The following is a 19,683-nucleotide window of genomic DNA, read 5'->3' on the forward strand; positions in this document are numbered from 1 at the left end:
TACTCAGTCTTTTTTATCAAGAGCAGTGATTATAAAGACCCCTTTATGTTGTACCTATTGTAACTTCTCTCTTAAGTGCTAACTTGATAATTACATCACCGTGCTATGTCGAGCACTGTGATTAAAGCAGCAGACAGGTGCTGATTATAATCCTGCAGCCCATCAAACTTTTTTATATTTGAAATCCACCCACAGAGATCCAGATACGTTTTTTCCCACCCTTCAGTCAATGTCCAACCCCTAATGAAACACCCATATGTATTAATGAAACACATTTCAACCAACCTTTTCCTTGACAAGACGTCCAAGCAGCTTTTCATTGGGTGTACTGCAGAAAACAGAAAGACATTTGAAAAATCTAACTTTATATTATTTTGTCACGTTGTTTACCAGCAACTCGGTAAATATCATAAAATAACTTTTCTTAGTGGTTTTAAGCTGTGTCAATAGAAACATTTTTAAATGAACCGTGTGTAAAAAACAGCCGTGATCAAAGAAAGGCTTGAATGTTAAAATCAAGTTTTTGGTCTGATGTCCCCTTTCCTCTGTTTAAACTCCAAATGTATTTCTGCTATTGTCGAATGAAGTCATCTGACAGAATGAGTGGGATTTGGCAGCAGAGTTGTGTGATGGATTCTGACCTGAGGTCTTCCTCGTCGCCCATCTCCACCCCGGCCTGGTGCAGCATGGCCAGGGCCTCGGTGTACTCCAGCCTCAGAGTTGGCTCCAGGAATTTGAAAGGCTCGCTGGGGTACTGCTTGTTCACCGTCAGGATCTCCGTCTGGAAGCTGATGCGGAGAGACACACACATTCAAATCTACTAACCAGGGTTCAGAATTCCTGCCCACACACAGCCAAATGCCGGACAAGTTGCTGTTGGTGGTTCACTTAACAAGGTCACAGCCCACACTTACTTACAGAGGATAATATAAGGGAGAGGCTTTTTATATTTTTCTAAAGCATATTCTACATTCTCTCTTGCTATAAACAGAGCAAAACTTGTGGAGGTAGAAAAAAGGAGCAATGCTTGTAACTCAATCACAAGTGACAAAACAAAGGTGCTAAAATATTAGGCTGAATGGCAAAAGCATCATCAATGTTTTTCAAAGCAGCATGAGACACAACTAACAGATTTTGCATTTAGAATTATTATTACGTCAAGGAGGAAAAGCGAGAAGTCAGGGTAACAACAGCTAAAATGTCAAAGCGCCCTGAGAAAGAGGAACAGAGATTGTTTTTGGAACAACAGACGGAGAGTGACATTTACACTATAAAAGGAGGCTGGTATCATTACGGAACCAAATATCACCTATTTCTGGAACAAAACCAGATCCAAAGTGGAAAAGAAACTCAATTGTTCCTCGAACTGTCCAATGTAAAGTCCCTTCTACTTTTCTCAATTAACAATATTCTCAAGAATTCATGCTGACTGCTAACAGGAGAGACATTCAACAATACAGCATGGCTACAGAATACTAGTAAAAAATAGATTTGATGATTAAACTGAAACTAAATGCAGAATAAGTTTATAAATCCCTCATTTAGGCAGCCTGTATGGCAGCGTACATGGTGAGACATCCAGTCTGTTCTTCATCAGGGCTTTGCCTTGTATTTTAGTTGAACAGCTCTTTACATGTGCTGCACTGAGTCTCTCCACTAGGTGGCAGTAAAGCCACATGGGCAGAAGTGGGTGAAAACTTTTAAAGATGGATTCTACAGCTGAAATAGTTCTACCCTACAATATTTGGACTCTTCCCCACCAACTGCATTTTCATTTCAGGAATTGATTCTGTCGACTCATGTTTGGAGTAGGAAAACAATCCTAAAAGCACTCTGGGATGTAATTGTTTCTGGTTCTACCGTCACCTCAGTCTGAGTAAAACAAATATCCTGAAAATGTGTTAAGTCAAAATCAAAAATGTTGTTAGTTTGAGCTCCACTGAATGAATCCAGATCTTACTTGTCCCTCAGGCCCTTGAAGATCTGCACCATGGTGTCAGTGATGGAGTCGATGACCTCGTGGTAATGATAGCTGAAGGCCATCTCGATATCCAGACCCACAAACTCGGTCAAGTGACGGTGGGTGTTGGAGTCCTCTGCCCTGAAAACTGAACGGATGCCAAATTCATATAAATGTCTTAACAGGGGGAATGGAGGAAAAGTGGCAGGATGCAAAAAGATATACCCCTGACCAGGTCACAATCCAAAAGAACACTAAAAAGGTCACCAGGGTAACCATCTGGACACACTATTCCCATGATGTCACACAATTAGGTCAATGTGTTTGAATACTATTATATCACCAGTAAAGGCAACAATAAAATACTAGTGATCCTATCCCTGTAATGATGCTGTATGATGTCCTTTTTGTTGTTCTGTTGTTTTATGTTTGGAACCTACTTGAGCAGGTCTCCCTTGAAAAAGAGATGAATGATCTCAATGGGATACACCTGGATAAATAAAGGTTTGAAATGAATCATAAACCAGACATTTAGCTACTGTAAGTCCTTCTCCTTTATTGTTCCTTTCATTCTATCCTGGATTGTGAACCACTGTTATATCTATGCTATGAACTCTAGAGTCTAAATCATCACTGATGGCAGGTACTTTTGTGATCATTATGAAATAATAAGTGCTATAAGCAATCAGCCGGAGCTGTGAAGTGTTGGAGGGTTTTACTGATGTGAAGCTTTTCTTTCTTTCTGCTCTTTTAAATTGACGGGTCTTTACACATGCATGCAAGCAGGCAATTAAAGTTGCTTCAATGTGGAAATCAGGTATGTGCAATTGCACACAATTACATTTTGAAAAAACCTGCATATGTACGGATTTATAGATCTGTACATGCATATGTATGCCCACAGAGTCTATCACCTACATAGTTATATGGCAAGCATTTGCTGAAACAACTCTAAACTACATATGGCAACAGTACTTCTGGCCACTGGGATTTTGAGTCCCAGTTCTTAGATGAATTGGAGGGTCCGTATCTAAGGCAACAGTGGTAAGTAAAGAGTTTCCTTAGAAGCAGTGATGACCTTAAGCCCTTTGATTTCTCTGCAGAGCTTCAGAGAAGCAGACCTCGGCCTGCTCTGCAGAATACTAAATGACCGCCCTCTCTCCAATGTTTCATTGATTTCGGTGGCAAGACGTGTTTTACTTTAAAATAACATGCGTGAGGCAAATGAAAAAGGAAGACTGCATATCGAATGTGTTGTATGCTTGTTATTTTGTTACATTCAATCCGATGGTGGCAGTGTTAGCTTACCTAAAGAACTGAGGGGTCTACTAAACTCAGAACAGCGCCATAAAGTATTTTACAAGTCCATTGTGTCACCAACACTCTGCTGCCTCTTTGACCCCGGTGAAAGCAACAGGGGGAGGTCTGTAAAAGTTTAACACTCTAAATGCATTTGCAGCCATTTTCAAACTGTCATCCCAGTTAATGGGGTCCACGTTCTTTTTCACGACACTCTTGCTGCTCATTTGGCAGTCAGTGAATGAGAATGTGTTGGAGTGGACAGTCTCACCTGGACCCACACAGAAGACCTTGTCAAAGTCAGCACAGATGCACATCTGCTTGTAGAGCTGGGGGGACTGGGCCAGGTAGGCGCTGGTCTTGAAGTAAGACACAGTGAAGACATTGGCTCCGCCCTCGCTGGCAGCTAGAAGTGGACAGACACAACTTTTAGATATGAGATGAGGTTTTATCATCACGAAATGCTTCAAATACAACTGTTTTTGACACACACACACACACTTTGCAGTAAACTGAGATTTCTCCATTTGCAAATGTAGACACGCCACCCTAATGATGGTATACACATGAGGGATGGAGAGTCAGCACATAGTCTCTGTTCATCTTTATTCACCATACATCTATAAATGCATAAACTAAGAAATTGTCTGTATATTATTAACATGTAAATGAATGAATGGCAATATGATGCAATAATATGTTTTATAATCATTACAAATGAAAGAAAAACTGCTTTTTTAATTGTTTTGTGAAATAATATTCTATCAAGGTAGTTTAATGAATTAGTTTGACTGAATTTGTGCTAATTTAAAAGCTGTGTGATGAAAGGCTGAAGGAAAAATATGTTTTTGTTTCCCTGGCAAAAAATGGAAATGGATAACAGACAAAGAAAAGACAGAAAAAAGTAATATTCTAAACATGGATATCGGCTGACAAATTTGCAATCAGGGGCAATCCTAACATATTTCCGTTTCAAAAGAGGTATCAGTTGGAACTCCATTAAACTAGGTTGTAATGTTTTTTTGTTGAACAATAAGAATATTCCTTTGACTTCAGGGCAACAGAGACTATGCCACAGACCTTTCACTTGTTTGGGTGTTTACAAAAGTCAAAAAACTATTAACAGCTGCCTCGTATATTTATCAAAACAAACAAACAAATACTGGCCTAACGCACGCCAGACTTTCATAACACATCTGTGGTTCCTTATTTGGCACATGCGTCAGAGGGTACTATCTGATATTCTCTCATTCCCACGTCAATAGCAGGGTGTGGGTTCACACAGCACACGCTGTGTACCATGGGTGTGTGCAGGCAGGAAGATGCGGTTTTAACAAAAAGCACACAGTGTACACTACTACTACACTACTGGTGCCGCCAAAATAAAAGAGCGCCACTTTTGAATTTAGCCGTGCCAGGCTAAGCTATCATTGGCTCTTAAAGAAAAGAGGAAGTGAGACTGTCCTAGGTTGCGCCACAGTCTATTTCAAATCCCAGAGGCACGTGGGAGTGCACAGAAGTGTACATTTTCTTGGGAGAAATTCAATATACTTATCTATTTGTTCAAACTGTAAATAGATGATTTTAGACAAATCCTGCTGACTTACATAAAGCTTGTATTATATATTATAAAACACCACACGGAGCTTTTTTCTCTAGGCTTTTAAGATCAAATGTATTCCAACGTAAGTGTAATCACAAGGTAAACTGTATACATGTCATCCCCCATATGTGATGTAGAGGAACAACACCAGGGTAAGAGGGACAGTGTGTAAGGAAACTCAAAATAACTTTCTTGTGAATATCTGTGCGTAGATCTCTGTTTTCTGACTTTTCTTCTTTCAGTAAAAGGGGAGAATGTCTTTTGGGAGCAAGCTTATGAAAGGCCTCCCCTGTCAAATTAGAAAGGCATGGTGTGGAAATGTGCGAGTGGAGGAGCTGATGTGAGAGTTGGTCGATGCATCTCAATTCCCATTGGGATGGATTCAAATCCTGATAGGTCTTAAGGCGAGACACCCCAGATGAATAGGGTAATTTTTTTAGCTTAAAGGTATCAGCTAGAAATGTCTCCAGTTAATTACTTAAAATAAGGCAATTGTCTTTTGTATTACAAGTTTTCTGAAATAGCATGTTTAAATATGCAAATTATTCATTATCTCATTAAATATGCACATATTTTAACACATTTCAGGAATCGAAATCTGAACTTTGGATATAGCCAGATTCAAAATTATTGTTTCATTTTGTAGTCATATTAGTATCTAAGGCTTTTACAGAAGGGATATTGGATATCTCTTTTTATCACTCCATAAATCAGAAAATACTGTCAACAGCCCTAAAATATCCATTTTCGCCATGTTTTTAGGTATACAATGTTGTATAATTCAGGCTATGAATGATATATGAACAAACCCTTCTGTAAAAGCCTTCATAATATTGATAGGAATATAACTGGAAGGTTTGGTGTATGTACGTGCTACTGAAGTTGAAATTTCGAACTCAGAGTAGGAGAAAAAACTCATTTTGAGAAAACGACCTTTAAAGATTGCTGTGAGGCGCTAGCTAAACCCTCCTGTTCTTTGGATGACAGCTTGCGCATCGACGCACTCCGTGAAGGTATTTCATGTTCAGGAAATGACCATATTTGGATCCGATGAGATTGTGCAGGAGAGACACAGCTTTCCAGCGATATCTCTGTTGACATGGTGCACACAGCGGTCGCGGTACTTTATGTTACGTTAGAATGCTAACTTTTGGTGAATTTAGGAGAAATCTACAGACGCAAATAGACAAACTATAGTAAAATAAACACTTAAATGTGTATTTTGTACGTTTTCTTTCCAAAAGCCTGAAAGAAAACATGTTATGGAATCAAAATAGCACAAAATCACAAAATTGACCAGTACTTGAAAAACGATGTTTTTGCCTGCCGTGTCTCGCCTTAAACAAAACAAAACAAAACAAAACAAATATGTCTTATACCTCCCTGTCAGTTGTTTGCTTCAAAACAGATGTGCATGACTGTTTGTTACTCACTCAAACTATTTTTCAAAAGTTTGATAAGAAAAATAATAGATACAGGAAACCGACTTTACAACTGTCACACGATGACTCACGGGACACCTGTGGGTGGTGATATGGAAACAAGCGTGCCTCTACTCAAACATGCAATAAAAATATGATTAATTTCATGTTTAGTGTTCCCTTCCCCCTGGGGCAGGATCAACGTGACGGTGAGTGTGTTTGTACCTGATATGATTTTAGGGGTCTGGATCTCCACAAAGCCCTTATTGGTGAGGGTGTCTCTGAAGAGCTTGCACACTCCTGACTGCAGGCGGAAGATGGCCTGGCTGGTGGTGGTCTTTGGGAGGAAACACACACACACAGGGAGATTACCACACTTAGCTTGATTTATTGGATTTATTATGCAATCATAACAGATGTTTTAAACAATGAGACTGCCAATATCTGCTCTCGACATGAAGGGCAAGCATTTATTTGCTGGCAAGGGCAGAACGTGCTTATGAAAGCCAGCCACAGCCCCAGGTACTGCAGACCTATCATTATGAATGTAAATGCTGAAACCCAGGGCGGGGTCCAAACACAGCTCAAACTAAAACTAGGAGATTACTGTAAAAACCCAAGCCCCAAATCCCCCTCCAAAACTGCAACAGTTAGGCCACAGAGCATGTCAGAAACAGTCCCATTCGATCAACTGACTCATCTCAAATGACCTCAACATTTTCTACAGTTGAGCTTTACTTGCTTTCCGTTATTTTACATCTCCATGAAGACAGATCTCGGTCCCTTTCGAGATTCACAGTTCTGCGTTAATTAAAAGGTTTCACTCTTTTTACCCCCACCATTACTCGTGGCTGCCTCTCTTGGATAACAGTTTGCAGAATGGAAAGGTGATCATGTCCAAATAGTGGCAGGCTCATTCATCTGTAGACATTGCTTCAGGGCTGTCTGGCTGTTCCTTTTCTTTCAGTCTAAATCTGAATTTGTTACAAAAAGAAGAAGACGAGAAAGAGGTACATTTGTCTGTTTGGAAAAAAAAAAAAAAAACTTTAAAGAGCTGTGAACCAAAACTATCATTTTAACCACATATTTCATATTGCTCATTTGTGCCTTTAGCCTCGTGTCAAACCTGGGAAAATCAAAACCAGTATGTGCAGGACCACTTTCAGAAATTAGAAAGCACTTCCTGTTTACAGCCTGTCTGCAGAGTAAAGGTGATGGGTGGGTGGGTAGCGGTTAGCACACTTTCAAACTGTTTCTGATGGTGTCCCAAGAGTGTGGGGCCACATATAGACCTGCACCTCGCATACCTCAATGTGGCACGCAGCGCTGGTTTGATGCCCGCCTGCGGGATGATCCACCACAGGAGGGTTTCAATTTTTTCCTGGGTTCACCTTTATTCTGCTTTTTAGTAACATGGAGAGTTGATGTTTCCTCTTCAACAAAGGTTCAATAATTGGATTCTGTCGTTTGAATGCTGTTTACTGATATATGAGTTTTCCACAGTAGCAAAACATTTCCAGTGTGACAACAATAGGTCAAGCTGAAACAAATAATCGATCAGAGGCTGACAGAAAATAATCACCTACTTTAGGTTTAAAGTTTTACTTTATTATAAAATGTCAAGTATTCACTTGTTACAGCTTGTAAGGATTAGCTACTTTTCTTTCTCTAAAGTGATAGCAAACTGAACATCTTGAGAATTTGTTTTTACATGAGAAAACTAGCAACTTGGGCTTTAAAGAATTAATATTTTTCACACTTCGGGCGCATGAGTAAATTGTATTTTAACCCCCCTTCAAATGGCCTACGTATACAAAACAATGTATAAGCGTAAGCTATATTGAGTACAATTTCACCGCTTAACTGTGCTGTCAGACAGCTCATTCTGATATTGAACTGAAGAAAACTCAAATTGACCTTTAAAATACAAATAAAATGTCAAGCTAATATTTCCAGTGATATCGAGTAAACACTTTATGTTACGGATGGTCAAGTTACACGGGAAGTTCTGTAGAAACTAAATGATTATTGGTTGAGGTACATGGTTCCCTTTTGGAGTGTCTGTGTTCAGTGTGGGAACCACTTTATAGCTTCACCCCGCTCTAAAGTGCAGAACTGATGACAGAACTGATGACAGAACTGATGACAGACCTGCGTCCACCAGCTCAAAGAGCTCCGTGCTACAGAAACAGGTGTTGTTGTGAGGCTCTGTGGTGTGAGCGCCTTCCTGCCTGCCGCACAACACATGTGAGGGGCACAGATCAAAGACAATGAGATGCTTTACGGCTAGGTATCTGCTGCTGCTGGCACAGGGTTAGTACATCTCCCACATTGTTAGAGACTGATAGCATCAGCCCGCTAAATCACAGACTACCTCCGTTTGATTTGCATTTTTTTTTAATAGCGTAAAATGTTGCCAGCCTTCACTTTTAAATAAAAAATGCTTAATATTTCTCCTTTGATTGTTAAAGGTGGGGTAGGTAAGTTTGAGAAACCGGCTCGAGATACACTTTTTGTTATATTCCATGGAATGCTCTTAACATCCCGATAGCAATGAATATCTTAAGTGCTTTGACAAAAAATCCATGAAAAAACGTCACCTGTGGAAGCCGTAGTACTGTAAAAAGCACGACCAATCATCTGAGCCGGCCCGGCTAAAATAACTGGATGGCCTACCTGCCTGTCAGCCTTCCATCTGTGCACAAACTTATCTCGTGCCCTCATTGGTCATGTGCGCGTTCGTGTGTGTTGGAGGAGGGGCTCTGTAAGGAAGCGGCAGATTTTTTCTGGCTGTGTATTTTCAAATTCTAGCGCACTCGAGCTGGTTTCTCAAATGACCTACCCCACCTTTAATTAAACCATTTTTTTGTTTACTATGTGATTAAATGTTAGAGTTACATTAAAGTGGTCCATTATGCTAATCTTCAGGTTCATATTTGTATGTTGTGCCTCTACTGTGACATGTTTCCATGCTTTAATGTTCAAAAAGGTCTTTATTTTTCTTATACTGCCTGTGGTGCAGCACCTCTTTTCACCCTCTGTCTGAAACCAGAGCCCAGTCTGCTCCGATTGGTTCGCTGGCTGGCTCTGTTGTGATTGGTCAACCGCTTAACGATGTCCCGCCCCGTATCACGTACAATGCGTTGGAGCATTAGCCTTTTGAAGAGTGAGTATCATATGGTGATGTCACTATGGCGCGAAAGTATACAAAGGAGTCCAATGGAGGCATTTCATAAGGAGGGGGTTGTGGGAGAGAAACTCCCACCGGAGGGAACTTTGGGATTTAAGCCTTTGCAGACCATTGAAATGCAAACAATAAAACAAGAAACCCCTTGTTATTATAGAACTTGAACATTTAAAATGAATTAAACAACTCATTTCGCAAGAAAATGTTGATAACTAGCCCTGAAAAGACTTGCTTGAACGGATATAGCCTCAAATATCTAAGCCAACAGGTTTTTTCATCTCCCCAGATACACACACAAGCATCAAATGTGAACTTGGGAGATTGGACTTATCAAGACAGATCCTGTGCTGGCTGTGTCACGAGCTCACTGATTTTTTCACTTGTTTTTTTCCTCAGCTCAGGTAGCAACTTACCCTGAGATCAATCACCCTGTTGTCCAGCTTTGTGTCCTGGTTGACTGTGGCTCTGCCTTCCTGAGGGCAAACAGAAAAACATGATCAGATAACCAAAAAAAAAAACAGACTATGAAATATTCAACAATGAAACTGATCTGTTCTTGGTGTTTGCGGCCAGTCATGTGTACATTTTTAGAGGCTTTACACATTTCAAAAGGAAGACAATACAAGGTCACATGAAAGTCAGTCTCTGTTTAAAAACAATAGTTCATATATCAGCTAACGTAGATTATTATTCCTGGGAGAAAACAAATACCAGCTTGTTATTTCTCCTAATAAAACACAGCACAATGACCATTCTTAAACAAACAAGTAATAATATTAATTTGCTTTGTTTCTTGCAACAACTATTACTTTGACAAAAAAAAATCTGCAATGTGGGACAACAGGGCAATAAAAAGGAAAGAATAAAAAACAAATGAAAGAATAAATGTTTCACCACAGGAGGAACCACTGCTTCCAGGGTCGTGGATGTCAGGCTTCCTCAGAACCCGCTGGGGTTTGAGCTAATAGCCTGTGTAGCCACATCCTGCTCCAAAGAGCCCCACGCAGAGGGGGCAGAAGGTTAGACGGCGTACAGTTGGATAGGCAGGGCTGTTAGGCTCCTGTCTCTCGGGAGGGCAGGTGCTGCTACGAGTGTGTGACTGACATGCTGAATCCCCCAGAAAGCACCTGGATGCTGCTGCAGCTGCAGAGATGGGCTTACTGGATAAACATGCAACACCTCTCAGCTGTCTCCCTGGTACAGTGGGGGCAATTTATAGATGTTCTCATGATGTATAACTGAAGTAATAGGATAATATATCATTTGATATTGGAGAAGATGGATCCAAAGCTGAAGAAAAACTATAGCTTTTTGGGTGTGGCAATTATTTGACTGCATCCATTAGTAATGATCTGGATTTGACAGCATCACACAGCTGTGGCTGCTTTATTGTTACACTTTGACTAAAGCTAATTAATATTCCTCAGAGAAATATGTTTTGTTCCCAGAATGCAGTTCAATATTTCGGTTATTTTGTTGTTGTCAAGATTACTACACTGTTACATCAATATTTTTCAACTTGTTTGACCAGACACAAAGCCTATACTGCTGTACCCATATGCAGAGAGTTATTCAATGATGTTTCACTTTATAATTATACATACTGGTTCACAATGTACAAACCAAACCTAGAAGAATATAATTATAGTTTCTTGAGTTAAATCACCAAACGATCACACCTTAATCAAACTCACTGATGATGACAAACCTGCTGATTCAGGCTGCAAAACAGCAGCCTCAACTTTAATGACAATTATAGCTAGGGGTGGAAATGTATTGCATACAAATATGTGTCATATGGTAGAATGCTTTTTACATTCAGACAACAATAAACAAATCAAATGCTCAAGAAAAGAACAAGACGACAATCACAATAGCCATATTTGTTGTATATCTTAATTATGGTATAGTTCGATCATAATAACAGTTTTGGGGGAGTGGCTAAAAGGATGTCCGTTTTGCAACTCTCTCACTGGATTTAGCAATTGATGGAGCTAGCGCTTATAGCTACTTCCATCAGCGACATAGGGCTAGGTTTTTCCAATTGAATAATTCTTTAAAATAAAGTTGACTCTTGCTGTCTTCTCCAATTCTACCTACCCACGATTTAATAAGCACCTAAACTGTGGGTGGGGAACGTAATGACTTCTTGAATGCATCATGATTCTCCCAAATGATTCAGCATTGTTTGCTTAATTGGAATTCAAAAGCCCTGGCTCTTATGAACACTGTGTGAGGAAATCACAGTTTGCATGGAGAGGGCTAAACCTCACAGGGTGACGTTAATCACAGAATGTGATGTTAATCAGTGTGAGTCATTCTCCTCTGGATTTTGTTTATTTAACCAGGTTTAACTACACAATACTTGTGTCTGCCAAAAACATGAATATTTATTGTCCTTTGTGAATATTCTCTCTAGGAAGAGCAGAACATTCTATGGATATGCTGAGAATTAGGGGTGCACCGAATGGGAAATTCTTGGCCGAAACCGATACCGAAAATAGGAAACAGTTGGCCGAAAACCGAATGCCGAAAGGCCGAAAATGATTAATAGAAATATATATATATAATGTATACATTTTTTACCAATGTTGTTCAGCTACCTGATTATGGAAATAGACATGATTATGGCAAAACTTAACTTAATTAATAATCACTATTATGGGTCCATAAAACATTTATTCAGCACTTTTGAATGCATACAGTACATTTATATATGTCATGTATTATTGCTAAAAAACATTATATCGCAGTCTTAGTGTCGCCAACTCGTTTCTAATATGCAAAGACAACAAATGCGTCTATGATGTATTTTCGATCAGACGAGATCTCTCTCCCGTCTGTGTGCGAGGGGGCGGGGCAGTTTACACACACGCAGCTGCTACATGCAGCGGAGCACACTGCGGAGATGGCGGAGAGAACGCGCTCCGAGGTGTGGTTAAACTTTACCCGTCTCGATGTGGAGAATACTTGTTACCATAAGTGCAATAAGAGTTTAGCATGTAAGCACGAGCAATTTGTCTAAACATTTAGCAAAAGTGCACCGCATGCAGACGGAGGAATGTACCGGGTTCGACCGTCTTTCTAGCAGCTCTGTAGCCCCGTCCACGAGTAACGTTTCCACGTCAGGTGTTATGTATGCTAGCAGCAACACACGGAGTTAGCTACATTATACAAACATGGGTTAATGATTAGAGGAAACTGAGTTATTTAGTTTGTTAAAATTTCAGCTATTCTGTTTACAGTCTGTCATCAGATTATTTAATACGATTTGTTAAAGGCTCAGGGCAATCTCGATGACAAAGGTCAATGTCCCCCCCCCTGTGAGCCAGCCGCGAGCATGGTCGCCGCGTCTTTATTACGTCATCACAACAACACGTTAGGTTACCAACGTAAGCCTGTTCTGACATTCGGTGATATTTTTCCGGTGCTAAAACCCTTTCGGCCGAAAGGGCCTTTTTAACCATTTTCGGCCGATAATTTTCGGTGGCCGAATATTCGGTGCATCCCTACTGAGAATTTTCTTTCATTGTAAAGTATACAATAAGTCTAGGCTCAGTGGTTTATTATTTTGCAGTCATTGTGTAGTCTGACCAAACCTATCCATTTGCATCATGAGTATTAGACACTGTTTTTCTACAATGAACATTTGGAGTCAGACTTTTATTTAAGTCAAGTCTGAGGCCCCATTTACACGGGAACGCAAACAAACCGAATACACGGATACGGCTCAATAAACGTGTCCCTTCACACGAGACCGCTCGACCCGCTGGAGACACTGTAGTACATATGCCGGGCCTGTAAGTGGTGCTGTACTTCCGCCACAAAATACACCAAAAGCAGCAAAGAAGACCCCGAGCATGGTTGCCAGGCTGCCCTTCTGTTTATTCTCCGCAGTGGATTTAGCAACATGTAGTTCATGTAGTTCTCCATGTCCACTTGTTGCTGATGGTTGTGGTAGAGGAGCTGTAGATTTTGCACTAACATCTGTAGCATGGTCAGTAGCAGTAACAGTATACTGACCATGCTACAGCAGTGAGCAGCAGAGGTGGGGAGAGGTGTGGCTATGGCTTCATCGTTATCAGGAAATGATCGTATAGGGCGTACACACGGAGCCATTAGGCCCCCCCAGAGCGTTCTGTCCGCAGATCTATCCACCTTGGGACCCGTTATCGTTTTAGGAGTCCGTTTCCGCGGTTCCGGTACGGCCTCGTGTGAACTAACGGGCTATACGAAAGAGAAAAGTAGCGGATATAACCCGTTTCGTTCCCGTGTAAACAGCACCTGAGACTGAGCTGTGTCAATGGCATAACCGTTTCTCCTTGTGTATGTCCACTTACTATTCCTTTTAAAGTCTCTTGAATTGTGGATGGTTGCAATTTCTCTTTACATATTGGATCATTAAGAGAGCATTAATCACCTTCCCTAATGTCTAACAGTCAGTGGGAACTGCAGTGTGTTGGTTGAGAAGAACGCAGGCTTGGATGCACACTAATACTTCACATAGCAGGCACAGATTAGGAAATAGCATTGGAGTGTCAGGAGTGAGAATTTGCGGTACAGCATTGTTTAATACTAATAACACTTAGGATTATTACACAGCATTTTTGAGCAATAATCTAGTTTTCATCATTTATGTTTTTATGTATACTTTTGCTTTTTTTTTTTTATTGTAACATTTGTAGTACAATGCGCATATCTTTAATCCAGTTAATATAAATATTTTCTTCTTTTTTTGCAAATGTTTACTTTAACTTCCAATGTTTAAATGTGTTCTTTGATTCATTTACTGTAAAATAAAATAACTGTCAAAACTTAAAGTATAGATATTGTGATTCCGGTTTGAATCCCCTCTCATCCAGCCCTACATCCGTCCTCACCTCTTCCCCCTCTCCATCAGGCCTCACGGCGTCCTCCAGCTGCAGGGGGAGACGAGCCTCCGACTGGCTGATGACAAAAATCTGAGTGGGGGAAGAATAAAAAAGCATTCAAATTCAGAGGGTGTCAAACCAACGTTTCTATCATATGTTCTGGCAGTGGAAAGTACCTGGAGTTCACATACAGTAAACGTATAACAGTAAAAGTGTCATGACACTGAGAGCTTCATCTGTTAAAACCTCATCTATGTGTTACTGACAAGGTGTTAAAACTAGTGGGTTTTCTGCTAACTGTCAGGTACTGTCTGTGGATAAAAAACAAAACAAACATCTAATACAAATGTTCCCTTTTTCAAGACACTCGAGAATTATCGTGTTGCATTTAACTGCATTACAATGAAGTGTGTCCCCTATATTTTGTCTCCAATCACTAAAATATGATGTATTATATACTGTTAAAACCTCATCTCGGGAGTTTCCGAGCTGCCAAATAAAATACAAAGTTGGTGGATAAAAGAAGAAGAAATATAATACAATTCACCAAGCAATACTGTTCATGTTACAAATGTATGTTATCCTCTCTTTTTATAGTTTGTGGTGTGGCATTTGATAGCATTAAAGAGGACAAATGTTCAAAAAAGGTCTATTTGTCTCATACTGCCTGTGTCTGAAACTAGAGCTCTGGTTGGTTCGCTGGCCAACTGTGTTGTGAATGGTCAACAGCTTAGAGAAGTCTTGTCCCTTAGCATATTATATAAATGTGTTGGAGCGCTAGCCAATAGAAGCACCTATGTTACCTAGTGATTAGGGGTGTAACGGTTCACAAATATTTCGGTTCGGTACGTACCTCGGTTTTTAGGTCACGGTTCGGTACGTTTTCGGTACAGCAGAAAAAATTATCACAAAACATAAAATATTTTTTGTTTTTTTTAAATTATTATTAAACTATGAATATTCACTCAAATAAATACAACATTTATAAAATAAACATTAAGGTGCAGCATTTCAATGAACTGAAATAATCTGTATTTGAACTGCACTGTACTAGTACCTAAGCAGCCAGTTTGACATTATGACTTGCTTGTCATTGTATTTTTTTGAAAGAAAAATGAACTTTGCTTGCCGAAAGGGCAGATCTGCTGGCACTAACAATGTCTGAATGCTGCAACGCAGCACCTGAGATTACTTCCAAGAAGTTGTTCATGTTCTCAATTTTTTATGTTTAACATTATATTCGTTCGGTACAGTGTAGTGTACGGAACCGAAGGGCCCGGGTACGTATACCGTTACATCCCTACTAGTGATGTCATTATGTAAGGGAAAGGAGTCCAATGGAGACATATCAGGCGGGGGGACTAGAGGGAACTTTGTGATTTCACCCTACTTTAATTACAACTAGTAAGGTATACTAATTAAACATAAACCCACATGTGATGCTTTGTCATAACAAATGATTATGAACTGTATTGAGTGAGAAGTGTGTGCGTGTGCCTGTGGGTGCGTGTGTGTGTACGTGTGTTGCAGTGTAAGTATGCCCACCCTCTCGATGTGCAGCTCCACGTCCTGCTGGGTACAGCTCTCGATCTTCTGCTCCACTTTCCTCACCGACGCCTCCACGTCTACGATGCTCTCCTTGGTGATGCTGGTGGAGACAGTTGGGAGGGGGGGGGGTTCGTGTAAACAACAGATAGCACTTAGAAAACAAACTCATCTGTGTGGGTGGCTAACTGCCTGAGAACAATATTTCCATTAAAGCGTGACTGATGATTCATGTTTCATGGTGTGATGTGCAGGGGGTGGCGAGGGCTATGGTTGAGTGAGTCTCACTTGGGTGGTGAAGTGGGGGAGGGGATAGTGAGACGATAACCAAAATCACCACAGATTCAATACAAAAAAAATCAAAATGCAGGGAAAGTGAAAGTTGAGATACCACAAGCTTGTGGCTTTTAAATAAAACTGCTTTCCTCCTTCTTTGCAACACAAACGCGTGTCTCCTTACGTTAAGCTCAAACTAACCGTTGCAGGGTAGAAAACGTTTCCACGTATCTATCTTTAGAGAGATTTGGCAATCTGTTATGGAGTAGCTCCAGAAGTTACACCTCAATTTTAAAAACGTCGATATAAACTCTCCAGCCTTAAAATGATTCCTGTCAGCATTATATATTTTCCCTCCAAAAAGGGACAGTTTTATTTTAGAAAATCTATGCATCCTGTGAAACACACTGTGATTTTGAGAGGTAAAAAGGCCCTACTGTTTATCAAAAAGAGGGGGTTTCACTATTAAACCAGCAAAAAATGACAAGGATGCATTATATTCAGTGGTAGAATTGTACTCAAGTACAATTTAGAGGTAGTTATAAACATGTATCCCCTTTGTGTAAAGAGATTCTGAAAGTTTCAGGAAAAAAAATTCTCTCTCTTCTTGTCCTGATCCATTTATATAAAAACCTGTCGACGGCCAGACATCTATCGATGGCCCGGAATGTCCGGGCCTTAAAGTAACAGACAGAGAATCATTACTTTTGAAACAGGGCTGAAACAGAGGGGTTTATGGGATGCTATAATGTGCGATATGTTTGGTATTTCGAGCCAAAGACTTCAGAGACATGTTTTGTCTGAGACCTATAATATATTGATGAAAAAGAGTATAATAGGAGACCTTTAACTTAAAGATCTAAATATGTTTCCACAAAGGTTTAAAGTAACGTGCAGTGTCACATAGTTCCCCTTACTAATTGTTTACCAGTCAAGAAAGATAAGTAAATGCACTGACGAGGGGGATTGCTGAGCTTTGAGAAAAGGGTTGTGGCTTACATCCTTTCACAGCTCCTGGAAAGCACCTAGCTAAACAAGAAAAACAGTTTGATGTTGCCCCTGAGGTGAAGAATTGCCCCATTATACAGAGTATAAAACAAACTACAGCATGTGAAGGGAGCCCATTCCTAATTTTGTCACATTGTCCTACACAGGTTTTTCAATGAAACCCAGAGCATCATCAGAGATAAGAGGAACAATACTGACTGTCATGCCGTGCGAGGCCAGATGGGAGACCTGCTGTAATCCTTCACTCCTCCTCATTAAAAAGCAGTAATGAGGGACTGAACACTGAGGTACTGCTGTCCCTTCAGCCCCACCACAGCTGCCGACATATTCCTTCCCCTCTGGTAGGAGATCAGTTGGATGAATAAATCCCCACATTAATAACCTCCGCTGCACGGCCGTGAGGCAGGCTGCGGCGGCACATTCGGAGCGCACTAACGGAAACTGACCGATTGTCTCAGGACCGAGGTGACAATATCACACAGAGAAGTGAAATAAGAGAAAAGAGGGATAGAGATTGCTTTCATTCTGAATAATGTCCCAGGAAGGCAACACACTGGCGGTGAAGGACACATGTCTGGCCACTACCTCAGCTAATAATGCATCACTAAATAAAACAAGAGGCCAGCAGAGCTCACTACACTGACTTTCAGTTTGAAAAGGTGAAAGACCCTCAAACAAGTACCATTACCTTTACTTGAACTCATTTTCGCTGTGCTGCTGATGACTACAAAGACACACAAATAATAAAACAAACAGGAGAAACCGACAGGCCTTTTGCACTAAGGTTAAGGGGATAAGAGACAATGCTATTGGGTCTTCTAGGTGCACTTTTAAACAAAGGGAGCAGCAGCTATGAAATGTCACACACCTCCATTATGTTGGAGAGAAGCCATTGACCTTAGTGAAAGACATCTCTAAATATCCACAAGGAAAGGCCAATTAAAACGTCTACACCCCAGTGGAGGAAGATGAGAACATGTTTATTTTTTAAATATGGATGAATCTTCTTTTGTAAAACTTCTTACATTTTAAGCGCTTTGAGCACCAGGAAAAGCGCTTTATAAATGTAATGTATTATTATTATTTTATTTTGGCGGAGGGCTGCTAACCTGATCCCACACACGACAGAGGATGCTATGATTCTTTCAAATTAGGGCTTTAAATAACAATTATTTTATCGTTTTCTAGACGAAGCAATTCATTGTTTAGTCTATAAAATGTCAGAAACTAGTGTCAAAGGTTCATCCCTGTTATTCAAAGGCCAATGTGATGTTTTGACGTGTCTACAAGCACAAAGATATTCAGTTTATTATGAAATACATCTGAGGAAAGTAGGAACTCTCTACGCTTCAGATGCTTGAAACAGCAATCTCTGAAATAGTTATTGCAGATGAATGGCTTGTCAAAATAGTTGCAGATTCTTTTCTGTCCATTGACTTATCAATAAGTCAACTTATTGTCGTTGCTCTTTTTCAAACACGTGTCATTCAAATGAAATATTATTTAAGAAGCTGTGATTGAATCCGGTAAGTCAAGGTAGTATCAAATCTACGAAGACCCTCAGACAGGTTTATTATTCCAGTTTCAGCTCATATCCCTTCTCCCCCCCACCCCGTCGCTCTTTAAAAGGTACTTGAGCAGAGTAAAGGTTGCAGAGCCTGAAGATCACTTAATTAAATTGTGTGAGTGAGAGGAGGATGACTTGGACATACAATCTGTGAGAGGAGACTTCCGGAGCAATGTCATCAGTGCTCTTGTGATTATGAGAGGATTTACTTGTAATCCAGGGTCTTACTCGGCTTGTCAGACAGGAGCCACAAAGGGGGCCACAGGAACTGATAGTGCCAGCTGTTTTTAACCATTGACATATAAAAAGCAGATGACATTTAAACGCTCTGAAACTCTTGGTCATTATTTTCCTTGTAGCATAACTTCACCATTTTGTTTCAGATGTTGTTTTGACGACCATGTCATCACTCTCACTTGCTCTGTTCGGTGGCAATGTGTTGCATACAAATCCAACTGCCCAACCACAACTTTGCAGAACCACATTGAGAAAACACGCAACTTTAAATAAATCATCCAGCAGTTTCAAGGATCTATTGAAGTGTCTGTTCGATGTCCTTAACACAATATCCTGTGACATACAGAAAACACTTCTACAATATTAAACAACATCTAGCTTAAAATGTGGTCCTTTTTTCTGCCTGGGCTTAGTGTGGGGGGGAACAGAAACTGAATTGTAAAAATGTCGGAGCAGTCAGCTGAGCGGCAGGGGAACCACGGTGTGGTCAGGAGATTCTGACGCTTCTTACAAAGTGGGGTCAGCGTGTTCAGGCAGAGGTCAAAGCTGGGGTCTGAGCGCCGGTGACCTCGCCCTCATTAGAAACACGTCCTGGTGTTTGGCTTTATTTTCTTGTAAGCCGCAACAAACTGTCGAAGGGCTCCTGGGTTCTCATTTACAAAAACACGAGTATAATAATGTGGTAACATGGTAATTTATGCACATTTTT

General features: G+C 40.4%; 1 protein-coding gene across 1 annotated transcript in view; it reads right to left on the minus strand.

Moving 5' to 3' along the window:
- Positions 1–19,683, minus strand: part of dars1 (aspartyl-tRNA synthetase 1) — a 32,607-nt gene that overhangs the window by 2,659 nt on the left and 10,265 nt on the right. The window contains exons 7-14 of the mRNA XM_034236835.1: positions 15,887–15,989; positions 14,351–14,431; positions 9,884–9,943; positions 6,509–6,620; positions 3,531–3,665; positions 1,961–2,108; positions 642–788; positions 286–328 (exon numbers count right to left, since the gene is read on the minus strand). Coding sequence (XP_034092726.1) covers positions 286–328; positions 642–788; positions 1,961–2,108; positions 3,531–3,665; positions 6,509–6,620; positions 9,884–9,943; positions 14,351–14,431; positions 15,887–15,989 — 829 coding nt within the window. The remainder of the gene's footprint in view (positions 1–285; positions 329–641; positions 789–1,960; positions 2,109–3,530; positions 3,666–6,508; positions 6,621–9,883; positions 9,944–14,350; positions 14,432–15,886; positions 15,990–19,683) is intronic.

Source organism: Gymnodraco acuticeps, unplaced genomic scaffold (assembly GCF_902827175.1).
Source record: "Gymnodraco acuticeps unplaced genomic scaffold, fGymAcu1.1, whole genome shotgun sequence".
NCBI classification, from domain to species: domain Eukaryota; kingdom Metazoa; phylum Chordata; class Actinopteri; order Perciformes; family Bathydraconidae; genus Gymnodraco; species Gymnodraco acuticeps.